Below are 27,961 nucleotides of genomic sequence, written 5' to 3'. Positions count from 1 at the left end.
CAGATGGGATTATAATCAAAAACTAAAAATTAAAATTAATATTCTCGATGCGTTTAAAAATTGTTAGCTTCTTCTGACATGGTAATTCAGTACTGTAATGTGAGAAGCTGCACTTTCATGCATACAGCCATTGAAGTCACACATGTATCTTTCAAAGCTGGCTCATGAGAGACCTCCTTAGATTTTGTTTACGTATAAGTATAGCAAAATTAGAAAAGGCAATTACTTCCTTTGTGTTTGAAAAGGGTCTCATGTATATACAATTATGGCTTGATTTTAGTATGGCTCCTTTAGATAGTCTCAGAAGAGTAGGGGAAACTGACTGGGATGTTTGCATAGATGCAGAGAAATAAAATACTAGGTTGATTATATTTCCAAAGTGTCTGTTTCAATAAGAAAAAATACACTAAAAATTCTACTTAAATGGCATTTAACTGTATAGTTAATTTCGTAGATAATCCCCACTCTTTCCTCCCTTTGCTGGTGAGGCCGCAAAATGAAAACTTCCTTTCAACATTTATGGTGGTTTTGTAGTAAAGTACAGTACAGTACTTAAATTCTGGGATGCAGTAAATATATATATAGGAGGAATAGCTAATTCTTCAGAGGACAGGATCAAAATTCAAAATGACCTGAATAGACTAGAAAGCTGGGCCACAGCTAACAAAATGAACTTCAACAGGGAGAAATGTAAGGTACTGCACTTAGGGCGAAAAAATGAAATGCACAGATATAGGATGGGGGACACCTGGCTTAAGGAGACAACATGTGAAAGGGATCTAGGAGTCCAAGTAGACCACAAGTTGGACATGAGTCAACAGTGTGATGCGGCAGCTAACAAGGCCAATGTGATTTTAGGCTGCATCAATAGAAGTATAGTGTCTAGATCAAGGGAAGTAATAGTGCCGCTATATTCTGCTCTAGTCAGGCCCCACCTGGAATATTGTGTCCAGTTCTGGGACCCACAATTCAAAAAGGACATTGAGAAACTGGAGCGTGTCCAAAGGAGGGTGACTAAAATGGTGAAGGGTCTGGAAACCTTGCCCTATGAGGAACGCCTTAGGGAGCTGGGGATGTTTAGCCTGGAGAAAAGAAGGTTAAGAGGTGATATGATAGCTCTGTTTAAATATTTGAAGGGATGTCATATTGAGGAGCGAGCAAGCTTGTTTTCTGCTGTTCCAGAGACTAGGACCCAGAGCAATGGATGCAAGCTGCAGGAAAAGAGATTCCACCTCAACATTAGGAGGAATTTCCTGACAGTAAGGGCTGTTCGACAGTGGAACACACTCCCTCAGAGTGTAGTGGAGTCTCCCTCCTTGGAGGTCTTCAAATGGAGGCTGGATGGCCATCTGTTGGGGATGATTTGATTTGGATTTCCTGCATGGCAGGGGGTTGGACTGGATGGCCCTTGTGGTCTCTTCCAACTCTGATTCTATGATCCTATGATTCTATTACCAACCAATGCCTTACAAAGACTCTAGAATTTCTTCTGGTGAATCCCCCCCCCCCCCCAAGAAGGCAATGCAAAGGGATCTCATAAAGCCTGGACTGCTTATTTATGAGTAGCTGCCAAGGTGGTCATTACTCAATTTTGAGGATCTAATGGGGATATTTGTGACGTCTTTGTTTAGCCCAAATGGCTAAGGGAAAGAAAGAAAAATAAGATTTTATTACAATTTGGAACTAGTTTATTGGGGAGGAGAGATAAGGATGGACCTCTGAAGGCTTTCAGGTCTTTTGGGTTGGCTGTATGAGAAAACAATTTTGACATCCTTAAATTATGCATTATAGCTGTGTACTTTAATATGAAATGTAACTTTATGTATTGCTGTTTATAATAGGATGATGATTATTTTTAAAAGAAAAAGGTTAGGTGTTTCTGAAGCAAAAGGCTCAGCCAGCAGGTGGCAGTGCTGAAGTAATCTGAAAAGATGATTTCTGCAGGTGACCGCACCAGACATCACACCAGTATAGAGTGGAGCCAGGGCTTGCATGACTGGAATGTTGGGACTTCGTGATACTTGCTACCCCTCCCAGCTTCTCTGTTCTTCTGATCCTGCTGAATTTCTTGCAATTACAGGCCAGCTGGGAGAAGAAAACAGGTTTTCCCAGTAACAACATATGCTTGTGACCTATCCTCATTTTCTGAGCTATTTGAACTCCTTTTGACTGGAATGAGCAATTAAGATCCATCAGCTTTAGAAAAGACCCACTCTTAGGAAAACTTTTGGAACTATTTTGTTGAGATAAACATAACTGCCTATACTTCAGAGATTCTCTTTAGAGGCTTAGGCGGGGTACAGACTGCCCATAAGAGGCGCCTCCTTGGCGCCTCTCTCTGCTGCACAGCTGCGGCGCAACATACAAATTGCGTGGTGCAGCTGCACAGCAGAAAATGAGCTCAAAAAGCGGCTTTTTGCTGCACCGCAAAGTGCCAAAGATGGCGCATATATGTCGCAGCTGCGCAGCTCCATATGGAAGCTACGCAGCTGTGAAATAACAGTTACGTGCGCCGTGTATAAGGCACTGTGTAACAGCGGCGTGTGCACGACTTGCTAGGGTTGCGGAGCATGTGCACGTCCCCCGCCCCCCCCCCCCCCGAGGCAACTCCAGTACGTCGTAGACATGCCACAAAGGGCCCGTCTGGAGAGGGCCAAAGCTATGGAGGCTCACAATGAGCATGTCAAAATTTGCCATGCTATTGTATCATACTAGTGTCACCTAGTAACCTCTCAGCATATGGATACTTTTTAAGAGTTGTGGTGTTGAGTCACTTTACCCAAGCAGGAGATATTTCTTCTAGGTTTGATGATCTAAAGTATGTGTAGTAAAATTTTGCCTAGGTTAATATTGCAGATCCTAGTTTTTCTTTCCCTGGCCACTGTTCAATAGTGAAAATTTATTTTAGCAAAAGTATAATAAATTCTTGAAGGGAGTACTTTTGTCTGAATGTTTTCTATCCCCCTTAATTACAGAGAGGTTCTTTCTGGTAGCCACATGATGCCTCCTTTTGTGTCTCTCAGTAGACTCCACAGTTTCAATTATTTTGCTGCCACAGGGCCTGATTTTTCTTAACTCTGCAGCTGAGCACCGTGGGTCTAGGAATCAGACTGCGTTTTTCTCCTTCTCTCAATCTCTCTCTTCTCTCTCTCTCTCTTATTCTCTCTCTCTCTCTCACACACACACACCTTACAGCCATCCTTATCCACCTTGTAGCAACAATCCTGAGCGAAGGAACTGAATGAAAACTATTTCATGCATCATCCCCCTCCAGTGGCCTAGGGGAAGAAGGAGAAGCTTCTCATGGGATGCCGAGTGCCAGCTGTATCTCAGTGGTAAATTACCAACATCAATTTGCAGATGAAAAGCAACACCATTCCAGTTGTGGTTGAAATTAGGTGTGTTTACAATTTTTACAGATTGAAGTGATTAAAAAAAAGTATCCATATTCTCTGTCCTACTTCCCCACAAGGAATCTATGCCATACTGATCTGAGAATGGCAATTCTAAGAGTGAGGCAAATACAGGCTGAGACTCAGGTACTGTGCCAGAAAAAAAACTTCTGCAAGGGAAGTGTTTTGACTTGCCTGTCCCCTTTGCAGATGGTTTCCTAGTGATAATGCATCCAGTGACAAGCTTGTGCCATGGAAATTCCCTGTTCCCTTCCCTTAAATTGTAGCAAGCCCTGCTTTTTTTTAAAAAAAGTATTTTCAAGGTTGGAGGACTTTCAGGAAAGGCATGGGATGTGGATGGTCCCATGGAATGGGGGAAACCTTGCTTGCACCTCCGAACCTCCTCCTGTTGTAGCCCCCCACTCAACATCACAGTCCTTTCTTTCTCTCTGTCCCCTGACCCTCAGGAAAGATGTTCTGAGGGAGTTGAAGGCTGAAGTGGCAAGAGTATCTTTGCCTTCACAATATATTGGAAACTATCTAAGGTATTACAAGACATATGACTGTCACGAGTCTTTCCATTTAGGAATGGCTGAACTTTATTCCCACCAAACCATCTCCCTTTCTTTGTGTGCTGTGTCTTCTTTAGATTGGAAGAGGAAGGCAGTGGCAAACCATCCTGGAGTATTTCTTGTCCAAAAAAACCTCTTAAGAACTTCATTGGGGTCACCATAAGTAGACAGGCAACTTGAAGATACAGTATATACACACACAAGCCTGCAAGAAGGGAACTACCAAACCAAATAGTCAATGTGCCATATTCATGAAAGTTAGAGGTACACCCCCCCTGTGAAAGTGAAAAAATGCAAATACAGGCCTGTTCTGTTTTTGTTTTGTTTAGTAACAGAGAGAACACTTTTCTAGGTATCTGTAGGTCCTCCAGTGAGCAGCCTCCAGTGGAGGTTGATCAAAAAACCATACTGGAAAAACTATAGATGCATAGAAAGATTTTTTTTTTGTGGCAGGGGCAAATACAATAATCTGTGAATAATCAAATCCACAAATGCTTAACCTGCAAATGGGGAGGTACAGCTGTAATTGTAAGCTGCTTTGGAAGCATGGAAACCTTTCTGATTTAAGAGTGGGGTATAAAAATGTTCAAAGAGTTTGGGCTTTCTTTAGAATAGTTCTGGGAAGAATATGAGGCTGCAAGGAGAAGGAGTGGAGGGAAATACCTTGGCCTGTTACAGACTGCCAAAATAAAGCTGCTTCGGGTCTCTTTGGAGGTATGCTGTTTAAATGATGCATGCATCCTAAGAATCCGGAAGCTGCACCAAAGCTGCACTCCAGTGCTTAGGAATGGAATGTGGCTTTGGCGCGACCTCCGGACTCTTAGGACCCATGCATCATTTAAATAGCATACCTCCAAAGAGACTCGAAGCAGGTTTATTTTGGCAGTCTGTAACAGGCCCTTGTCATAGAAAGTGAATTCAAATAACCTCTTAACTCACATGAAGTCTGAAGACTTGATAGGAATTTTGAGAGAAGGGAAGATGATGAGAGGAAGATGAAGGACTGGAAAAGAAAGCCTCCTTAAGCTTTATTCCAACTGCAGAGCCTCACACCTTAATGGTATTGCTTCACTCTCATAAAGTGAGACTTACCCATTGTGGGAAATAGGTCTGGGGCTCAAAATAGTTTTCTCTGTGAAAGTCTTCCCGGTAGTCACCCACATCAATCTGCAGACCATACGCAGCCAACAGAAAATAGATTTCTTCTTTGTCTGTGCACCGAGACCTCAGGACTTGTTCCCTGAGATGACAGTAGTAATAATGTCGGGCTACCTTGTCACTGTAGAATACAGAAAAACATGCATTAAAAAAAAGAAAAAAGAAAATTAGAGGGTAGAAGGAAGGTAGAGGAAGAGGGACGAATAGAATGCCATATAAACAGAAGCTTTTGTTGTTGCTGTTGTTAACTACAGCTAGACAACTATCATTCTGAAGAAAAATCTTTGTGTCAGGCTTATTTTATCACAATTAATCACTATGTCGAGTCTTCATAGAATGTTTCAGAAGACTCTTTCAGACCAAGTAAATTGGAAGAATTATTCCTGGATGTTGTTATGTGCCTTCAAATTGACTCTGTCTTATGGCAAACCTATCACAGGTATTCTTGGCAAGATCTGTTTGGTGTGTGTGTGTGTGTGCGCGTATGCGTGTGCCTTTGCTTTCCCCTGAGAATGAGAGATTATAACTTGCCCAAGGTCACCCAGGGGGCTTCCATGGTAGAGCAGCATTCAAACCCTGATCCCCCAGTGTCCTAGTCTAGTACTCAAACCACTATGCTGCACTGGCTCCTTAGTTTACTCCTTAGTTGATATATATTTCAGGAAGACCAGATACACAAAATTAAAGAGTTTGGCTTAGGGGCAAAGTCTCCACAGGGCACAATGCATGGGAGGTTTTATTGTCCCTCCTTTAATGTTCTCCTGGAAAAAAAAATGTTGTCTGCTCTATAAAATAGTGTTTATTTTTTAATAAAAAAAATCTGTAGCATCCATTTATTATCACAATATGGCACAAAAATGTGTTTTCTTTCCAGGATTGTGGGCAATAGTGCCATCTCTAAGGATCCAGTGCTTACTTTTAAGTAAACAATGCACCAATATCACCTTAAAGCCCATTACATCCAAATAGAGCTGCATCCTACATATTTAATGAAATGGCCAAAATCCTATATAGGGAAAAAAACTCCAGAGATGTAACTCCACTATGGCTCCCTTCCCACTACCCCCAGGACTCACCATTTTACTGTGATAGCCCACAGGCTTCAGAACCAGACATGGAACAATGACATCATCCAGAAGTCATAGCAGATGACACCATCATACTGCATCTGGCTATAAGGATATAGCTAGATGTTTCTCTGATCCTACCTAGCTCTACACTACTGTAGCAAAACCATTTTTTAAAGGGGGAATGGACTTTGTTCATTGTGGAGGGAGGAAATGAATACCAACATCTACAACAATGTCTATGCAGGCCAGATGACCTATTACCACCCTGCTTTCGCATTGCCCTGTCCAGTTAATGCAGGGTCAAAAGCCTGATTCAACTGTCGACTCTCTACCTGTGGGAAGGATAGTCCTGCTATGAATCCAGGCCATCCCTGCTTTAATGCGAATTTTAAAGGCTCACCATTTGGTCTGGACCTTCTCAGAAAATCTGGAGCACTCCAGAACAATGCTAGATGTTTGTCTACACAGCATTCCATTGTGTTACCCACTGCTGCTGGTGTAAGTCACTTTTCTGAGGTCCCAATGTGGTGTGCAGCCATGTGATTGATGCTGGAGCCTCAGAGGGAACGATTTACATCACCAGCAGCAGGTGGCACAGTGGATCACTATGTAGACTCTACTCCAGAACATGCAGGAAACAGTAGGAAGTCTGAGCAAGTTTGGGCCAGAATACTCCCAGGTCAGCTCAGGGTATTCTGGTTAGTGTAGACTTGTCCAACAACAACAAAACCAAACAAAACAAAAGAACCACAGGCATATAATGGCATCCCACTTGTGTTTGTCAGTAACAGGAAGCCCAGAAATGTGTCCCTTGATCCTATGAGCACAGGGCTTAGGGAGTCCTACTTAACAACCTGGCTGTCATAAAGTGGCATCAATAGGGTTGGTGTCACTTGTTGTGGTAACTCATGCTGTCACCCCTGCGTTGATCTCCTCCCATTTCACAGCATATCTTTAGGAATCCTTTTTTTTTTGCACTAATGTTACTCCTAAATTGTAATTCCCATCTATCACTGAATGTAATGCTAATAGTTGTGACATAAACAACTACTAAAATTAAAATTACATCTTCAAATTAAGGTATCATATGCACAACCTAAATGTATTTATATATACATAGTGAAGATTTGGTTAAAATATGATATTTTTAAAGAAAATTTTTAAAAAAATAAAAAATTCAAACATTTACTTTTTTAAAAAGAAAAAATAAATGTTTGTAATCTAAAACTTTAAATTCTAAAAGTTCTGGGGCCTCTCCTCTCTTCTCCCACTGAGCTTCACCCCGCTCTCACATCTCTAGAACATTTTAAAGAGACACAGGTGAACACCACAGCTCATTTCTACCAAAAGGTAGGTATCTGAGGAGCAGTGGTGTCACACACCCCCAGGGTTCATGTCCTCCACATCCCCTTAGTGATACCACTGCTGACATATTCTAATTCACATGAAGTTTTCAAATAGGTTCCTATTTACAAGGCTCTAAACAAAGGACAACTGATTCTGGTAAATATTTTGTATTGTATCTTTGTACAGAATTTCCACTAAAGGTTCTAAATTACTGTTGACATCACGTCCAGATTTCAGAGGAAGTATAAGCCTTCTACTGACAATTATGTGAGGTGGAAAGTTGGGTCATGCCTAGTGGCCCCATGCGCTGTTGTTCAAGTACAGGACACACCTGCATGGAAAAAGCCTCCTCTATGATTCTATGATCTGGAACCCTGTTCATCCAATAGCTACATGTATTTAGCAGTCAGGCCCTCTATGGATGTGTCTCAATGAAAAAGAGGTGGACATGAAGCCTTAACAACAGTGACTCACCCTGCCCTTTCCCTCATGTGCTTGTCAATAGTGTGGAAATGACTGGAAAGAGTTAGACTTCCTACATACCATCTAAACTTTTTTTTAGGCCAGGAACAGAATGATTTCTTCTGTCTCCTTCCAGAGCACCAAATTGGGCCATTTGTAATGAAGGAAGACAGAGCTACCCATTGTGTGGCAAGTAATGTTTGAAGGGCATGTTGACAGAAGCATTATGAAAAGGACAAAGAGACCTTCTCAAAACAAAGCTACCATTCCAGGATTGTGACTAGGGAGACATATATGTTTTCCAAAGCCTTCATAATTACATGGCTTTGTTTTTTCATTAAGAAGTTTTTGAAAACAGTAGAAGAAAGAAGGAAGAACTAGAGTTAAGGCTAGCAGACGGAGAACTCAAGATGATCCTAGATGCAAAAGAACAACAGCCTTGTTCAGATACGAACACAAAATGTTCATAAAGCTTAAAAGGCTATGTTTAACGTTAATTGTCTAGAAATCTCCATGCTCCATGCTCTTTCCCACCCCCAAAGATCACAAAGCTATGATACAAAATATTTACTTTGTCAGTTGTCCATTTTGAATTGAACCAGCTTTTGCTCCCAATGGTAGGGTGGCTATGTATTGTATAAAAAGTAAAAAAGATGCTATGTGTGAAGTGACCTAACAGCACCTTAGAAAAAGTATATATTTCAGCATAAGCTTTTGTGAACTCCAAAAGGGACCTGTAAATGTAAAACCCTATCAAAATAAGCCAAGTACAGGCATATAAAAGATAGAATTCACCTGCCATTAATACCCCATAATGGGGATGATGGGACTTACAGTGCCATATATTTGGGAAGAGGTTGACAGGCTTACGGAAGGTTTTTCTATGATGTATGGTTATGTTAGAAATAATCTTAGCTTACTGCCAAATTTGCTAACAAGGTGGGGTGGTAAGGACCACAGATCTTCATAAATATCCTACTATGTTCACACTTACTGAATCACTGAGACAGTTTGTCTGAAAAAGAGATTACTCCGGATAAGAGATGTCTAGTATGACTCATGTTAAGATCCTTATCACCTATGTGAAAAATGTTAGCAAATCACCTGCAATGGGAATACCAGAGAGGACCTTCTTTGTGGCTGCTTGAGACTTTAAATTCCCTCCTTAGGGAGGGAAGTATGGCTCTATCTTTGCTGGCCTTCTGCTGACAAGTGACATTTTTTCTATTCAAACAGGTTTTTAGGAACCAACTGAAAGGGCTTTTAATAGTGTGCTATTTTCCTGACTTCTGTATTTGGTATTTTAATTGATTTGTTTTAATTGGTTTTAATTTTATTGCTTGTTCAACTGAATTTTTAACAATATCCTTCTTTATGTTTTGCTTATCTCTCTGAAGTGCTTTAAACTGTTTGAACTACAGTACTCAAAAGGGGATGGGCTACTAATGAAAAAGTAAAAACAAGGACATCAATAATAGTAGCAGAGCTCCAGGCAAGTGAATCAGGTAATTTAGGACAAAAGCCACTGTCCAAAGAAAAAAATCAAGAATTTTCTCCGATATATGGCTTTTGGGTGATGTTAGAAGTTATAATCCAACACATCTGGAAACATTAAAGGGGAAGTAGGACATTAATTTTGATAGCTGTAGTTTTTTTGCCCCAAGCTCAAATCTTACCAAACTTAAGTACTGTACAGTTAAGATACAGTTGAAGAAAACTTTTTACTTAATTATTCAAGAACTTAACACTGTGTGATTCATACATTAAAGAATATGATATAGTAATTGTACATTAAACACTATTGTTATTAATGTTTTATTAGTATTTTACACTAGAAACTAGACCACAATATAATCAGTGAAGAAGAAGTTACAGAAGGGAGTCATTGTGCTTCCCTATACTCTGGCAAGACATTGTGCTTCTACACAAGTGGACAATAATCTCTGTGTGGAGTTCAATCTTTCAGGCCTAAAAGGCCTGACCTTCTGGAATGTCCCTGACTGCTTGAGTGCCTTGGGAGCTGAGTGGATGAGGCCAGGATAGCATGGGCTGGTGAGGGAATGGGTGGATGTTTACATGCCCATCCACTACTGCACAATGGACCCACTACTGCCTTCTTCTGCCACATCTGATGTGGACACCTGATTGGACCCACGTGGTCAGGTGCCCTATTTCCACATTAGATGTACCAAAGAGGGTCTGCTTAGTTGCAGCAATGGTAGAGGAAAGTACCATTTGGTCTGCGAGGAATTGTTGCAGAGTTCTGAGAAACACTGGTTCATTTTGACCTGTGCTAAGGCCACTTTGTGCCACAATTGTACCAGGACCACTGTATCAGCAACAGGTTTGCCTGGTTCCAGCCTGGAGGTATTGGCCTGCACCATCTGAACAGGACGATGCAAGGCTAGGGGGAACATGAGCCTTTTGGCCCTGCAGACAGCCCCTTGATCTCCTGCTAAGCAAATAACCCATTCACCAATCCTAACCACATTCTATTCCAAGACTCACTTTTCCCTCTTCCATTCTTCTTCTCTTCTTTCCCAAAACCAGCAATTCTTCCCTAAAAATTCTCCCTCTCTCCTCTTCCCCCCTCCCTAATTTCTTGCTGAAGACATCACACAGATTAGCCTGCCTAATAAATGAACCCTGTAATATTCTGATAGTTCTTCTCCTGAGAAAACAGATTTTTGTGATTTGCTGAATATGATAGAAGGAAAGGCACCCACCCTAATAAACTGTAATGACTTAATTCACTAAAGATTACTTTTAATTTCAGTGTTAATTGGAGAATCTAGAAAGTTAGATGGCATCAGTAGAAATATCTAGCAAATTAATAACTCAACAAGTTAATCAACATGTTAATTCCCAAGTTTTTTTCTGGAGGGCATGATGATGGGGGAAGTTGAGCAACAGGCAGAGTAGCAGCAAAAAAAAATGAAAAGAAAGAAAGACAGGCAGACAGACATTATTACAGTTCTTTTCATATAATAAGGCAACTATACCTTATGACGCGTCCATTTTCTACATAGTACTGTACTCTGAAGAAAGCAACCAAAGGAGGGCTAAACTTCTCTGTTCCCTGGTGAAGAGAGACAGCAGAAAAAGGAAATTGGGCAAATATTGCATATCAAAACAGAGGGCCTGAACAGACAGGCCAAAATAAAGCTGCTTTGGGACACTTTGGAGGTATGCTGTTTAAATGATGCATGTGTCCTAAGAGACTGAAAGCCATGCCAAAACCACATTCCAGACCTAAAGACTGGACCACAGCTTTGGTGCAGCTTCTGGCCTCTTAAGATGCTTGTCTCATTGAAAGAGCTGAAGCAGCTTTATTCTGGCCTGTCTGTTCGGGCCCATAGTCTCATATCTTCTCCAGCATCCAGCATTTTGAACCATCATTCCATTTATACTTCAGACATTTAAATTCTTCAGTTCATTTTGTAGTACTGTTACCATCAATTATCATGAATATTAGCAATGGTTGGAATAACTTTGCTTTGCATTTACCTTATTCCTAATACAAATGCCCTCAAACAGTGGCCCACAGAGAACAGGTGGCCTAGAAGCTCCTGCAGTAGAAAGAATAGTAACTTTGGCAAGAGCAGGTACTTTGGTGGTGGCAGTGGCTGAATTTTGACAGTGGCAGCAGGAGCATGTCCCCCAATGGTTTGGGGTGGTGTTGGTTTCTAACCATTCAGCCACCAGGAAGTTGCCCAAGCTTGTTATACATGCTTATTCACAAGTAAACTGCACTACTTCTGATGTGGTCTAATTTTATTTAACTCCCCCAACCCTCCCTGAAAACTAGCTAAGGAACATCGAAGCCAGTTACAAGTGATTTCTAGTTGTAATTTTTAGCTGAAAACTGCATGAAAAGGCAAAGCTGCCTTGGATCCCATTCCAAGAGAAAGATGGGGTATAAATCCAATAAACAAATCATGGAGCCAAAAACTGGCTGCTGCACCTTCCATATCTTTCCACCTCTGTCCTTAACTGCTGGCTGTCAGTTTGGCAAGTGGTATCCACAGCTATACTAGCTATGAAAAGCTTCAAATGTCAACTGCAGAGATCAAATCACTGTTAAAGCACAGCCTCAAAGGTTGGCTGAAAAGCTGGTGAACTTATCCACACTGTAAAGGATCACTTCCTACCCCAAGATGTATGGGTAATATTTATTTATTTCAAGGATTTATATCCCACCTTTCTCCCACAATGGGTTTCAAAGTGGGATTGTCAATAATAACAAAACCTAAATGTAAGCAGTACAGCAAACTGGCACCAGATCAATAGATCTACAATGAAACACCACTGATGTGAGTAGATGGAAGACATGACCTTGCTCCTAAGGGCCCTTGCACACCACATAATTATAGCACTATGTTTCTTCTTTCACTGACATGGTTCTAGACTATGGAAACTGGGGATTTGCAGTGGAGGGAAGGGCATTTAAAACTCTTAGCCAGAGAGTTCTAGTGCCTCCTCACACTAGAAATCCCAGGTTTCCATAAGACACAGCCATTGCAGTTGGTGAAAATGGAATCATAGTGCTGTCACTGTGAAGTATGAAAAGGTCCTAAGCCACAATACACAATACAAGATAAGTAATATAATTCACACTTATTTGAGAATTTAAATGGGGTTTACTTCTCAGCGAATGCGATAGGACAACATTTTAAGACCTACAGAAGCAACAGTAGGAATAAATCCATAAGCAAGAAGATTGATATTGGGCACAAAAATGAATGTTAGTTTTAGTTTCAAAGATAAACTTCAGTGTGCAGCACTTGTCAATAATTTAGTGTCCAAACCAAGCCCTGCCAGGCACATACTTTGCTTGTTTCCTTCTTCCACTCCTTTGGGAAGTATTTACAAAGCTTCTGCTCCAGGTCAATAAATACATATTCATTGTCTGAAAGGGAAACAGAGGAATGTGATATTTTTAGCAGTATGTTGAACCCCCTTTCTTCTAAAGTTAGTAACTGAATATTAATAATTGAAGTGAATAATTTACATCAAATTCTTTTTTCATTTTTTGAAAAGAATCTCCCTCCAGTTCAAACAGCTACCCCGCATAGGCCTCAGTTACTCTATATTCTCTGTACTGTATAGCAAAGAAAAAATGAGAACTAATGCTACATAGACTTCTATTAGCAATGCAAGTTTTTGCTTTGTTTGTTTTCACACAGAGATTGCATAATTTCAGATTTTCACACTACTGGATCAAATTACAAGATGTTTTGCACATTAGCCATTTTTTTGGCATTTTAAAACAGCAAATGTGGGGGCAACTACTTTTTTGTACAAAGCACATATGTTTTTCTGCAAAAAAAGTTTTTCCAAGAAAATCTAGAAAAACTAGGAAGCTATAACATGTTCTTTAAATGTTGTAAATGCTTATAAGCCACCTTGGATCCTGCACAAGGAGAAAGGTGGGATATAAATAAATTAAATAAATCAAAATAAATAATAAAAAATACAAAAATTCTCCAAACATGTTGAAATGTGTTGAGACACCATTTGTTGATCAGAAAAAAACCCCTGAAAATATTCTTCAAATCCCTAGTTCCTTTTACTCCAAGGAACACAGCATGGTGAGCATAACCCATATGGTGATATGCAGAACCATCTGGTACAAGCTGACTCAGAAAGATGTCTTATTGTTAAATGGCATATACTCCCAGGTAAGTGTATTCAAGATCAGAGTCCCCATTTTTCAGGGCATGCTTCAGCCCTTCTTGTACCAAAGGTATAAGCCCTTCAAAACACAGAATGATGAATGAGAGGTGTGAGGAGTTATGCAAAAAAGCTTGTTGCTGTGTGCCTTCAAGTAATTTCCAACTACAAGTAATTTCATTGGTTTAATTTGCATTTAGCTTTTAACTTATTTTTTATTGATTTAAATTGTTTTAAATTGTTCCAATTTGTTGTATGCTGCCCTATGATCCTCATATATAAAGTGAGATATAAATATTTACAGTATATTGAGCCAATATGTTGTAGTGGTTCAAGCACTGCATTGCTGTTCTGGAAATCAGGTTTTGAATCCCTGGTCAGCCATTGAAACCAACTTGCTAACCTTGGGGGCAAGTCACATTCTCTCAGCCTCACAGGAAGGCAAAGGAAAACCCACTCTAACAAAACTTGCTAAGAAAATTCCATGATAGGATCACTTTAGAGTTGTGAGAAAATGAAGGGGGGGGGGAACCCACTGTAAAATACTTGGGGATGGGAGGTATACTCTGGTGTTGTTGTTGCAATATTTTTTCTATGTTTGTTAAGCTGTTGTTTACAATAAAATTTTATTTATTTTATACATTACAGCATGCTTGGAAGCTTGTCCCCAACACAAGAAAGTGATAAGAAGAAGCAACAGCTTGTGAAGAAGGGTCCACACTCAAAACCATTAGCTGAATAAAATAAAGTTTTGTTATAAACAATATCTTAACAAACATAGAATTGTTTTAATTGCAGCAACAACACCAGCGTATGCATCTCATCTCCAATCACTTTAGGATCACCATAATTTGGAAATGACTTGAAGGAATACAACAACTACAACAATAAATACCTTAATTAAGATACGTACATGTTTTGGGCCAGCCCCTGATTAAAAAAATATATCTCCCATTACCATCTGTGGGTAGGGTTGCCATCCCGGGGGACCTCAAAACTGGGGGAAAATGTAGGACAAGGCTTAAAATGTAGGACGTTTTAAAAAAAAATCCTGGCCAGGAAATTAACCAAAAAAAAAGGTCCTACATTTTTAAACCTTCTCCAAGGCCTCGCTGGGCCTGGGAGACAGCCTCTCCCAAGCCCCAGCGAGGCCTTGGAGGACTCTAGGGCCCCGCTGGGGCCTGGGAGACTCTGTAGGCAAGAGGTGCACCATGTTAAGAACTGCATTAAGCAAACTTAGGCTGTTGCACACTGCTTTCACTCTCATCACTCCATCCTATGGAATCTTGGGATTTGTAGTTTGTTGTGGTGCCAGGGCTGGGCTTTGAAATCTCAGACATAAGAGAGGCAAAAGGCTTGGGCTGCATCTACACTGGAGAAATCATCTGGTTTGAGACCACTTTAACTGCCTCAGCTGAATGCTATGGAATTCTGGGAATGGTGGTCTGTTCCAGCACCACAGCAGAATGGCAGTTAAACCCCTGGAAAGCTATCTGACCAAGGTGACCAATGCCCTCACCCCAAAATCTAGGGCACCCAAGCAAAAAAATGTAGGACATGGCCAAAAATAAAAGCTTAAAAAACACCCATGTAATTATAAATCCATGCTTCTTAGCCATGATCCAAATAGAGGACATGTCCTGAAAAAGGAGGAGGATGCCTGGTCACCTTGTCTCTGGTCCAAAATACACTGTAGAAATAAAACAATGCTGGGCTGAAATGCCCAGAGTTCCTCACCAAAGCTGCATCCACACTGAGTAAAGAATCCAGTTTGAGAGTGACTTAACTGTCCTGGGTTAGTGCTGGGGAATGCTGGGAATTGTAGTACACTGTGGCCCCAGAGCTATCTCTGACAGGGAGTCCCATAACTCTCCAAACTTAGTTGAACTGCAGTGCCCAGAATTCCTCCCCAGTGCATCCACACTGAGGAAATGGTCCAGTTTGAGACTGCTCAGTGCTGGGGAATCCTGGGAATTGTAGTCTATTGTGGCACCAGAGCTCTCTGACAGAGAAGGCCAAATGCCTCAGACACCAGAATTCCAGAGCATTGAGCTTTGGCAGTTAAAGGGGTCTCAAAGTGCGGGGGGGTGGGGGAGAGAAAAGCCTGGGAGTGTGAATGAGCTTGGCTGTGGGGCTGCTCCGAGAGGAGGAGGAGGAGGAGGCGGAGGGAGGGAGGGAGGGAGCCAAGGGAAGTGCCAGGACCATCGGAGCAGCCTCCTCTCTTCCACCGCTCTGCCCTCCTCAGGCAACGCCTCCGCTGTGGACTATTCAGCCTCCTTTTGTCAAAAGAGCTCTGGTGCCACAAGAAACTACACTTCCCAGAATCCTATAGCACTGAGCCATGGATGTTTAAGCGGGGAGTCAAACTATTTCTGCAGCCTTTGCTACCCCAAAGCCCTTCCTATTTACAAGCAAGGCAAAAGCTCTTCCTTTACCAAGCCATTGAAAACCAACCCAAGCGGAGGGCTGATTGCTTCTTTCCCATTGGTCAGCTTCGGGATAAATTTGCATATTACAATTAAAGGTGTTTAGGGCCTCAAAAACGATCCTGTGATAAAGAATTACAAGAATACTGACGCGGTTTACATTTAAAAGATGAGGCAATTAAACTCCCAGACAACATGAACGATTGATGGCCTTTTTTTCTTTTCTCACTGTAACCTGGAAAGTAAGGCTTCCTGAGGGTATATATACCAAGTGGGCTCACTTGGTATATAATAGCTCTGAGTGGCAGATGTTTTAAAGATCTGCTCTCTAGGCTACGCCAGTGCGCCAGGTGGGGAGAGTGGCGCACAGCCGTGCGCGGAGGAGCGGACCCCGAACCGGGAACAAGGCGTGGGGGCCCCCCAAACCGGGCCGTGACCATGAGGGGCCCCCCAAAAGCGTGATTGTCACAGGGGCCGCCGGGTTATGGCATCCCTATCTGTGGGGGATTCCTGACTTGAAAAACTAATACCAAATTCAGAAAAGAGATTTTCTGTAGGGCCAGAGTAGAGGCAAAAGGGTTAAATCTCCCATTACAAATCTGATCTGATCCCAGTAATGACTGACCCCTTGAGAACTAATAGTATTTCCACCCCCAAAATACTACCATTAAATTCAAATAAATGTTTTACTACATGTGCAGTTTAGTCCTAAAGGTTAGGCCTGGTACAGACTGGTGCTTTGCACCGGTCTGGGACCAAAATTAGGGTTATGTAGGACTGAGCGTCCACACGTGCCCAGCCCTACTATCGGCATGCAGGTGCCATCATTTCACGTGCCCATCCACATGGGGCGCGAAACAATGTTGTCTGCTCAGCGCAGCGCCCAAACAGCGCTGCACCACACGGATGTCATCATTGCGTGCCTGTGGAAGCAGGTTCTTTTTAGGGCTCCTGGAGGCTATGGCGTTGTCTGCTGCGACCTCTATGCGGGGGAGAAAGGAGCAGCGCCACCCCTTTCTCCCAATTGGTTCAGCCCCTCAGTACCTGATTCTCTGCCACTGCAGAGTAGAGGAAAGCTTAGGGGCTGTGCAGACTGGTGAGAAAGGCTGGACTGGGGGCAGAGTTGGGATGTGGTGTCCACATGACACATGCCCTGGCTCTGCCCCAGACCGGTGTGACATTGCCTGCTGCACCACAAGGCATGCAGCATCACTGTGCTCCTCTAGATGATGCAGCGCCAAAGAAGCACCATAAAGCTGCGGTACTGGCTTCTATGGCACCCTTTCCATGCTTTTTGCAGCTCCTTTTTGTGCCGCAGAAAGACCAGATTGATGCTGTGAACTGTGGTTGCCACGACCCCGATCTGGCGAAGATGGAGGTGGTCTGCACAATCCCTTATTCCCATGTAGGGCCAGCACTGAGGTGGACAAAGACACTCACTTCTCTCCACTTCCATGTCAGCAGAGGAACCTGTCAAGGGTCCTACACTAATTTTTCTTAGAGTTAGTAGGTGCACCCTATTGTGCGTTAAATGTTTGCAACTGAGCTGTGGAGACATCCCATGTTATTTATCTTGAAATGGACACAGAACTGCATAACTGTTCAGGTGCATTTCTGGGAAGGGATGACTAAACACAGAAACTGAGTATTATTTGTGTGTGGAAGGGCGGAGAACGCGGAGGCAAAACTCATTAAGCTACTTTAGAATTCCATAAACAGTGAGCAATCTCCTTGCCTTTCTCTGCCAAGAACCCTCCTTTTTCTTACTCCCCCTCTCCCCACACTGCTGTTTCGACCATCATCCACCCTTCGGTGCAGGAATGCAGCAGTACATTCCAACTCTAATGAGGTTAATATTTTCAAAATGCCAACCTGCAACGTAATCCTTCAGCTACAGAATCGGAAGGCCCTCCTTCACTCCAACTTTCTCTCACATAAAAGCAGTGATCCCCTCCTCCCTGCCATGGATTAAAGGTGAAATTAACAGATTCCTGTCATGTGCTTAAGTTGCCTCTTTTTTTGATGTGTTCCTTTGATTAAATGAAATGTGAGCACAATTCAATCCGATTAAAGCAGAAGTGGGGATAAAAAGAAAGAGGCTTGGATATGCACGCAAGCCTGCATATTTAAGTGTCATTTACAAAACACTCTGATGGGAGCAGCAAGTACAGCATTGCTTTTCTTTTCTGGGGCACATGTGCTCAAACAGTAGCAGGGTTCACATCCAGAACACCCACACTCAATAGCCCTATTCAGGCAAACTGATTTTGTCCATGGAGAAGCCAACTGGATGTGGGCAGAGAGAAGCCCTCAGCCCCCACAATGTGAAGGAACAGGTGAAGCTATGGAGAACCCTGTTCAAATTCCTTTTCATACCTTCCCACTTAGCAAGAAAATATCAAAGGGGGAAGAGTTGCTGTCCATCCACCAGTACAGACTGGAAGACCTGAGTATGGCTCATGTTCAATGCTCTTGGAACAGTAACTTTTATAAGGGCATTGAGAACATGCAGTACATACCACTTGCTCCACTAGCAATGCACACCTGTGCAAGAAACATCTGAATTCAACTGCCCTCAAGTCAGCCCCAACTCATGATGACCCTGTGAATGAGACACCTCCAAGACTCTGTCCTCAACAGCAGTGCTCAGCCTTCGCTATAGAACATAAATTTCAGCAAAAACAACTTTATAATTTATGTCTTAAAAATGAATTGAATCTGGCCCCAGAGTTGCTATATATACTCAACTATAAGTTGATTTTTTTTTGCCCAAAAAGTGACCCCCCCAAAACTGGGGTACACTTATATATGGGGCAATACAGTAATAGGCTTGCCCCTCAAGCTTCTTCCGCAGCCTGGCTTTCTCCCGATGTGACAGCCGGGCTGGGGAAAGTCCTGGGAGCAAATGCTTGCTCCCTGCTTTTCCCTGGTCCCAGTGTCCTCCAGAGGCTGGAAGACGCTGGCACCAGGGAAAGTCCTGGGTGCAAAGGCTTGCTCCCTCCTTTCCCCTGGTCCCAGTGTCCTCCAGAGTCTGGGATCAAACACTTACCTCCCTCCTCTTCCCAAGACTGGGTGTCCTCCGAAGGGACAGTAGATGCGGAGGAGGAGGAAGAGCAAGCGCTACCCTCTGAAGCTTCCTCCCCAGCTTGACTGTCTCCAAAAGGGACAGCTGGGCTGTAGATGGGAAGGGCACTGAGATCCAAACATTACCCTCGACTTATCCATGGGCCATATCAAAATCCCTTATTTTGTGCCCCAAAATCTGCCCTTGACTTATACATAGTGTTAACTTATACACAAGTATATACGGTAATAGTATTCTCTTATAATTTTGTCTAATTGTGCCTTAATGAAAAAGTGGCAGGCAGAACATGTATGGGTGGGATGGGGAGAAGAAATAAAAATGCACTCCCTTTCTTTCTGTAATACATGTACTGTATTCATAGATGAATGAACAAAGTCTCTGACATGATTTTTAATGATGCCCATGGCGCGTTACAGACGTGCCTATAGTACGTCCCCAGGACGTACTAGAGTTAGGAAGGGGCATCACTTCCTGACGCCCCTAACCCTAGTATGTATTGGGTACGTACAAAATGGCAGCACCCTTCCACACAGGAGCCTCCATTTTGACGTAGCAGATGCATGGTGTCCACATGTCATGTCCCGGAAGTGACGCCGTGAGTGCGCGACTAGCACCTCATGGTGCCACTTCCGGGGCGCAAAAAGAAGCGCCATTTTCGGGGTTCTTTTTGCCGCGTCCGGGAACCGCGCAGTTTGGCCACTGCAGGTCCCGGACACGGCAACCGGCAGAGCCGGCAGACCGCCGCTTTCAGGCAGTTTGTAATGCACCCATGGTAACCAAATTATACTGTAGTGCTTTCTTGCACAGAGGCACAGATCAATGCCATGGATATCTACCAAATGATTTCTTTCCATGCTTACTTTTTACAACACTGATGCCAAAGAAGTGAGGATCTTTAATTTTCAGAATGTCGCAAACTTTGTCAAAAAGTTCTTGTCCAGTTGCTTTTACCTACAAACAAATGAAAAGAAAGTGAAGCATGTAATCAGCCTAACATTGAGATATATAGACACTGAAGTTAAAAAAAACAACTGAAGGTCCAAAGTCCAAGTCTGTGCAAACTTTTGCAGCAGGGAATTTGGACTGCCTCAGGGTTGAGTGATTCATTGTATCATGACATGAGACACCATGAAATGAACACACTGTCCCACGGCTTACTAATGCTGGACTGCAATTCCTTACATTTCTCATTATTAACTAAGCTGATTGTCTGCTGGGATATGCAGTCCAGCAACATCTGAAGTGACACATGATTTCATTTCTTGGCTTACTGGAAGCATTTATTATTGGATTTTATTATGATATTTATTGCTCTGTTATCAATAAGCAATACTCAGATTCTGGCCAGTATTTTAGGGATTAGCACTGTATGACTGCAGAGGTAAAACAGTCCTATAGCACTAGATAATTTCTTATGGTGTACAGTACAAGAGGGGACAGTGTAAGTCAAGTAGATAGTTGATAAGTCTGCATACTGGGATCCACTGTGCATTCTTGAGCAAGCCACTCATTAAATTCAGACAACAGGAACAATACTTCCTGCAGTTGAATCATGATTTATGGTTTAATGTCTGAAGCCCACCCTCAAAACATATTTGTTCTTGGGCCAACAAATCAGTGCCTGGAATCTCAGTTTCCAACTCATGCTATACAGAGGTTTTTGTTATGTCTGAATTCACACATTATTGTCAAACCATGGTTTGGACCACTACTCAACTTCAAGAGGCTTTGGTGTTATGGAAACAGTGGTTTCTCTACTTCAAAAGGCTGCTGCACCATAGATATACAAGGGAATTTATGAAATTGTTCCTGGGCAGATGGAGAACAAGAGCAGACAAGCAAACAATGGTTTCTCTGCTGTATATTTGGAAGCTCAAACCATGATGGAATTTCTTAACTATGGTTGGGACAAACTATGGTTTCCTGTTATGACTGCCAAAGTCTATCACAGTGCTGTTTCAAGGAGAAATAAGGCCAGGTTATATAAATAATGTTGTATGGTGAAAAGGGTTGCCTCAGTCTTTCCCATTCTGGTACCTTCTAGATATTTGGAACTACAATTTTAATCCGTCTCAACCAACATGGACAATGACCAGTGTAGCCCAACATTTCTGGAAGGCACCAGACTGGGTAAGGAAGATTATATAAAGTTAAAAATAAGTGATATATTTCGGGAAGTCAAAAGGAAATGGCACATAATCACATAGTTGTGTAAGCATTTCAGAGCATAAACTGTTTTAGTTGATAATTTGTACAAAGTGTCTCTACCTCCCTTCAGTTTTTCTTATAACAGCTGACAGAAGCCATCTAGAGGCTGTGTTTTTCAGACATATTGTTTTGCCTGAAAACTATCTTTTCATAGAATCAAGGGAATGTGGAAACACTTTCAGGAACAGCATAAGTATTTGATACTGTGGATGAGAAAGAGAAGGCCTTTAAGCAAGTGTTGAAAGAATTTTTAAAGCCATCACATACTACTGTGAAAAGGGAAGAAAGACAGGTTTGAAAAGTAGGAAGAGAAGCAAATCCATACCAAGATCTATCTAAAAACAAAAGGAAAGAATTTCAGCACTGAGGAATATATTCATGTAGAATCTCTCAAAACATTAGGAAAGAGAATGGCAAAATCATGAACAACTCCCTTGTTTATCAAAAGAAAGATCTATCCTTTGGCTTCTCGAAGCCTCTCCCATGCTTCAAGGATTAATGAAGGACTTGCACAGCACTCTGAAATGCAGGGTGAGGCAAGCCATGTCTGATGGTCATTGGAGCAGAGGTAGATGCATGTAAAGAACTCATGTCTGAAAAATGCATGGGCAACTACTCATATGTGTTGGGCTGTGGATTTTCTCTGTAATGAAGGAGTTGAGTAACCTGTGGACCACAGTATGTTTTTATGCAAATGATGGCAGCCCAAAAATAAAGAAGGAGGGGGAATCATAGAGTTGGAAGAGACCACAAGGGCCACCCAGTCCAACCCCCTGTCATGCAGAAACTCACCATCAAAGCATCCCTGACAGATGGCCATCCAGCCTCTATTTAAAGACCTCCAAGGAGGGAGACTCCACTACACTCTGAGGGAAGGGGGCAATTGAAAGAAAAGAGTGATGAAAATTGCAGGGAAGAGTCACTTTAAGAAACTGACTCAAATCATAGGGAAAGGTGGAAACAATAGCAATCTGGACAGAGTAATGAAAAGAACGGAATAATGGAACTGCAGCCCTTTCATACTATACAGAGATAGTGCTATGATTCCACATTAAGTGCCATGGGCACATCCTATGGAATCCCGAGATTCGTAGTTTAGGAAGAGGTACTTAGACTTCTCAGTCAGACATCTCTAGTGCATCACTGAATTGCAAATCCCACAATTTCTATAGGATGTTACTATGGCAGTTAAAAGTAGAATCAGTGCTATAATTGTTTAGTGTGAAAGGACCCCACAAACAATAATTTTAAACCTCTTATGACATCCATCTGTCTTTCCCAGCTTGTTAGGTTTGAGGAAGAAGAAAAAAAGATGGGTTGGCAGACAGAGAGAAAGGGAATGGCCCTGCCCACTTCTGCTTCCACTCACCATGGGCATGGAGCTCTCAACATGATTAAGGAATGTCTGGGCAACAGTGGCCTTCTAGGTACTGTTGGACTGTAGCTTCCATAATTCCTTCCCATTGGTGATGCTACTATTCCTAGGAACTGTAGGCATGCTATCTCATTATGTATATGAACATATTCATTTTTTTTAAATCTAAAATCTGAAACACTTCTGGTCTCAAGCATTTTGGATAAGGAAGACTCAGCCTGTATATTAGGATGGCTGGAACAAGTCGCCTTTTAGAGACACACTCAGTATTTCAGATCTCACTAACACTTAAAAAAAACAACAACACCTCTGTGTTTAAGATACCATATGATGCTTTCTACTGTTTTTGCTACAATAAACTAACTCAGCTTCACGCACATACATGTACTTTACACATCTACAGCTCCATCCCCTCATAATGAAGTCTTTCTTCAGGCTGAGTATCCCTTACCCAAAAATCCAAAATGCTCTAAAATCCAAAACTTTTTTCATGAATGGCTGAGATAGTGACACCTTTGCTTTCTGATGGTTCAGTGTACACAAACTTTGTTTAATACACAAAATTACTAAAAATATTGTATAAAATACCTTCAGACTTTGTGTATAAGGTATATATGAAACATAAATTAATTTTCTGTTTAGACTTGGCTCCCAGATATCTCATTATGTATATGTATATATATACACAAATACAGATATTCCAAAATTTAAAAAATCCAAAATACCCTCCAGTCCATCTGCCTTGGTCCAGACCTCAGAGGGAGAGAAGAACTGCTGGACCTGATCCCCTTCCCCACCACCATTCCCTTCTCCTTTTGTGTCGTGTCTTTTTAGATTGTAAACTTGAGGGTATGGAACCGTCTAATTAAAAATAATAATTGTAAGCTGCTCTGATACCTCTTAGGGCTGAGCATCAGGGCATAATAATAATAAAAAAATAGTCCCAAGCATTTTGGATAAAGGATACTTAACCTGTATAGCACAGCTTATTACAATTCCTAATCTTAAATTTCCTTTTCTGTTCTTTTTATGGGAATGGGTGTGCCTGCTTCTCAAACTTATAGAACCAAAGAGATTCCTTATATTTCAGGTAAAAAAAGTTTGATTTCTTATTATATTCCAAATAGTGGAACACTATTCCAAATAGTGTATTTTGCAAATATTAAACATGATAATTTTATACCAAATTAAGTTATATACTGTATAATGCATTTTATACTCCAAAAGCAGCAAAGTGTCTTTCAACCTGGAAAACGTATTAATATTGTGCTTTGCAATTTTTCTAAAAATTTCCATTATTCTCCTTGAATCCTCTCTCCAGTCCCCTTCTGCCCCCCATGGCTTTGAAATTTCCAGAAATGTTACATCTCTACTTGTTTTAGACTTCCACTTCCACAATCCCTGGTCATTTAACTAAACTGAATGGTGTTTCTGATAGTTGTAGTCCTACCACTGGAAGCATATGGAACCAACTTGTCTTTTCCTGGTCTATGTGCCCGAGGCATCAAGAAGACAATGTTGAGACAAGAATCTCATGATCTGAAGTGAGAGAGTGGAAGAAAACAGGAGACTGAAATGGTAACCAAAAAGGAAGGGAAGATGAGAAGGAAAGCAGGAATCATAATGGTAACAAATACTCCTATTTGAGTGCAAAAAAAAGTGTGTAAAAGAGGGGAGGAAAAAAGACTCCCACTGAATAGCTTGGAAAGAAATTCACGGTAAAATTAAATCAAAACAGACACAGTTGTATGAATCCTCCTTTAACTCTTCAGCTGCAAAGGGCATGATGAAATGGAGTGACACCCTAACATATCCCCTTGGCTATTTATGCTTCTTTTTCTGAAACCTCTTTGAAGGACCACATTAGTGAATCACTGAGTGGGAGAATATCACCAAGTCCCTTTGATAGTTTACTTTGAACATGTACAGCTCTGTGCATTTCTCTCCAGAGATGCCTTTAAAGTGCTCTGTAACTTTATACCTGTCAACAGCAACAGATCTTTTAATCAGCTTTCACTTCTTTTCTTTTATTCTTTTTCAATGGCCATTTTATTGACAGAATAGATGAAAAGGAAAACAGGCAGGTCTGTGCATGGCAAGAAGATGCTGGCTGACCCAAAATATGTGCATTTTCAAAAGGGACCCGGCCCAGCAGGTGCACACCGTAATAATAATAATAATAATAATAATAATAATAATAATAATAATAATCCCTACCAGTTCTTTACAGAAATTTGCCTCTGGTAATAAGATCCTCCCCCCCCTTTAATATACAGTACTAGTTTTAAAAGTACAGGAATGGAATCCTGGACTTTTAAAATCAATAACAGACTATAGGAAGCAAATTCTTCATATATCTTTAGTGCAAAAGAGCCACCACAGCCATAATGTTCCACCACTCTCTCTCTTAATCTTAGCCTATGTTTCATCATTCTGTAGGGGCAAAATATTTTACCATTTTGCATTGAGCTGCTATAAAGAGATAAGACAGTAAAATATCTCCCCCCCCCCCCCATATTGAAGAAAGTATGCTGCATTGAAAAAACACCCAAACTAAATGTCTGGGTCAGCAGACATGAAGGAAAAGCCACTTGGTAATGTCCACTTGGGTCTACTCATATGTAAGCAATTTTTTGCTATGTAACAAATGGAAAAAAGAATTTCATTAAGAATGGATACAAGAGTCAACAAATTCCTTCCAGAAAAAAGCATTATCATCTGGTCTGTTTAGGGAAAGACTTAACTGAAAGGCAAGTGCCAATTTTTCGATAATTATGGGATTTTTGGCTGGCAATTTTTTATCTTCACAATCAAGCAATCAGAAACTTCATTTACACTGGCTACTTGAGTACAATAGCCACCAATCTGTGTCATTCACAGTGTGATCTGAGATGGAAGTTTAAACTCACTTACCCCGACAGTCACGTTGAGCTGGTCTCGGTTTGGCAGCAGCACACACATGCTCCTAAACTCTGCTGGCATCTTGTTTGACAGTAGTTGCTTGTTCATGGCAGAACCAACTGTAAACTTCTCATACCAGCTCCACCACGAAAATGAGACAACAGCAAATAGAGTGTCAGGAATTACACCAAACTTTTTCTCTCTCCCTCTAACCTGAGAAACAAAAATCCTCAACGTTTGTTCAGAGGGATAAAATGTGGAAGTACTGAGCAGTAGGGAAGCTTGTTCATTAAAGACATATCTTTATCTTCATTCCAGAGAGCAGCACTAACAGCCAAGCATGTTAGCATTCAAAGCAACGTAGTCATAAGTAATTCTGCCATTAGTCAGCTCTTTCCGCGATTAGCGGCCGGCTACATTACACTGTAGGAGAGTATGCAAACCTCTGGAAAGTTATCTCAGCTTCAGGGAAGTAGCATCTACTCCACACACATTTCCTTCTCTTGAATCATTCTTTTTGTCCCCCATGCCAAGAATCATAGCCCAATATTAGCTTCTATTTTGTTTTTCTGCCCATTTGTCTGACCCACATAGGTGCTCAGTGTTTAAAAACACAATAGTATTTGGAAAGTGAGTGAGTTAGAGAAAACAGTGCAAGATGCAAACAAAGATTGGCGGGGGGGGGGGGGGGAGAGAAATAGTTAAGACTACCACTCACAAGATTACAAAGTCAACAGTAAACAGCCCCATAGTGTGGGCAGCTTTCCAAAAGGTGAATCAGAAAAAGAGCAATCACGCGCCTTTGTGGGTTTAGGAGTATTAGTAAAAGTATGTGGCGAGGAAGAAAGACTTTTTTCCTCTCTCCAGCACCTGATTAGTAAATTACACTGCACTTGGGTGGATATGAGACATAACATAGCAATGTATTGTGCTATGTAATAAGCCAGCATTACGTTCATATTTCTCAATATACTAGATGCCAGGGTAAAGCACAGGGCAGTATTGTTACCCATTATATCCTGCTTATAAACCTCTTAGACCTGGCTGCTGCTGGAAATAGAAGCTTGGGCTAAACAAAACAAACATCTGGTTTGTGCTCGTTCTGAAGTTCTAGTAACGTTGAGAAAGATTCATGCAGAGCTTGGGAAAGCTGCTGTTGTAGGGATGGGGAGTGGTTGGGAATACAGCTCCTAGAACTCTCCGGCCAACAGTTATGTTGGCTGGTGGATTCTGGGATCTGTAATCCAAAAAACCAATTTGACCAATTGTTGGGCTCATACAACCTAGCCCTATGTTGTGATCAGAACCAGCTGTTCTGTCTTACTCTGCAAGACAGATTCATCCTAAGAGAAATGCAAAAGCTGTGCAGTTAAACAGCCTTCCTATAACTAGTATATTCAAACGGAAAATGAAATTCCAGGGTCAAAGCAAGCTAGGGTTACATAGCAAAAAAAGTACCTGATCCTGTATGCATGTCTTTTCAGATTCACCATGCTGGCATTCAATACTTAGGGTAAGTGAAACACTGTCCAAACTGCACTAACTAGCTCAATAAAGGCCCTGTACAGATGGGCCTGATAGCACGTACTCAGTATGTGCTAGGGTTGCCTGGGAGCATCCTTTTCAGACGTTCCGTAACCCTAGTACATACTGAGTACGTCAAAATGGCGGCACCCTGTCTACATGGGCGCTGCCATTTTGACGTAACGGCTGCGTTGTGTCCAAATGGCATGGCACAGCTGTTATGTATTGGTGCTGCTAAAGGGCGCTTGTGGTGCCCTTTCAGCACTACTGAAAGGAGCTCCAAAACAGAGCTCTTTTCGCGCCATGTTTTGCTGGCGCGGCCTTTACATGGCCGTGCCGGCAATACTGAAGAGAAAGGGGCCAAGTGGCCCCTTTCTCTGTCTCCCTGCCGCTGTCGGAGTGTCCTTGGGGCATGAAGCCCCAAGGACACCCCTTTCCAGGCCGCGGGGAAGCGCCGTTTAGCCACTTCCCCATGGCCTGGAAAAGCGGCTGATCGGGGCAGCTCAGGCCCCAATCCATCGGGGAAAGGGGCGGTCTGTATCCTGCCTACATTGTGTTGCTGTTAGGTGCCTTCAAATCAACCCTGATTTGTAGTAGCCTATTATAGGGTTTTCTGGCCAAGATTTATTCAAAGGAGGTTTGCCATTGCCTTTTTCTTTAGATGAAAAAGTGTCATTTGTCCAAAGTCAACCAGTGGGCTTCTATGGCAGACCAGGGATTCAGCATAGTTCAACATTTCAACCACTACACCATACCAGCTCAGTAAAA

General features: G+C 41.8%; 1 protein-coding gene across 6 annotated transcripts in view; it reads right to left on the bottom strand.

Moving 5' to 3' along the window:
* The window catches only part of FRMD1 (FERM domain containing 1), an 86,067-nt gene that overhangs the window by 23,156 nt on the left and 34,950 nt on the right, over nt 1–27,961 (bottom strand). For 4 of the 6 annotated variants that reach the window (XM_042470115.1, XM_042470124.1, XM_042470132.1 and 1 more), the window contains exons 1-5: nt 25,682–27,298; nt 20,046–20,136; nt 12,831–12,910; nt 11,004–11,080; nt 5,057–5,243 (exon numbers count right to left, since the gene is read on the bottom strand). In XM_042470115.1, coding sequence (XP_042326049.1) covers nt 5,057–5,243; nt 11,004–11,080; nt 12,831–12,910; nt 20,046–20,136; nt 25,682–25,777 — 531 coding nt within the window. In that variant the 5' untranslated portion in view covers nt 25,778–27,298. Of the gene's footprint in view, nt 1–5,056; nt 5,244–11,003; nt 11,081–12,830; nt 12,911–20,045; nt 20,137–25,681; nt 27,299–27,961 lie in introns of those variants that run through there. The other 2 variants (XM_042470098.1, XM_042470106.1) reach the window with 2 other exon arrangements.

The sequence above is a fragment of the Sceloporus undulatus genome, chromosome 1 (assembly GCF_019175285.1).
Source record: "Sceloporus undulatus isolate JIND9_A2432 ecotype Alabama chromosome 1, SceUnd_v1.1, whole genome shotgun sequence".
Lineage (NCBI taxonomy): Eukaryota > Metazoa > Chordata > Lepidosauria > Squamata > Phrynosomatidae > Sceloporus > Sceloporus undulatus.
The sequence above is the reverse complement of the archived record's forward strand: the minus strand, read 5'-3'. Positions and strand labels throughout refer to the sequence as shown.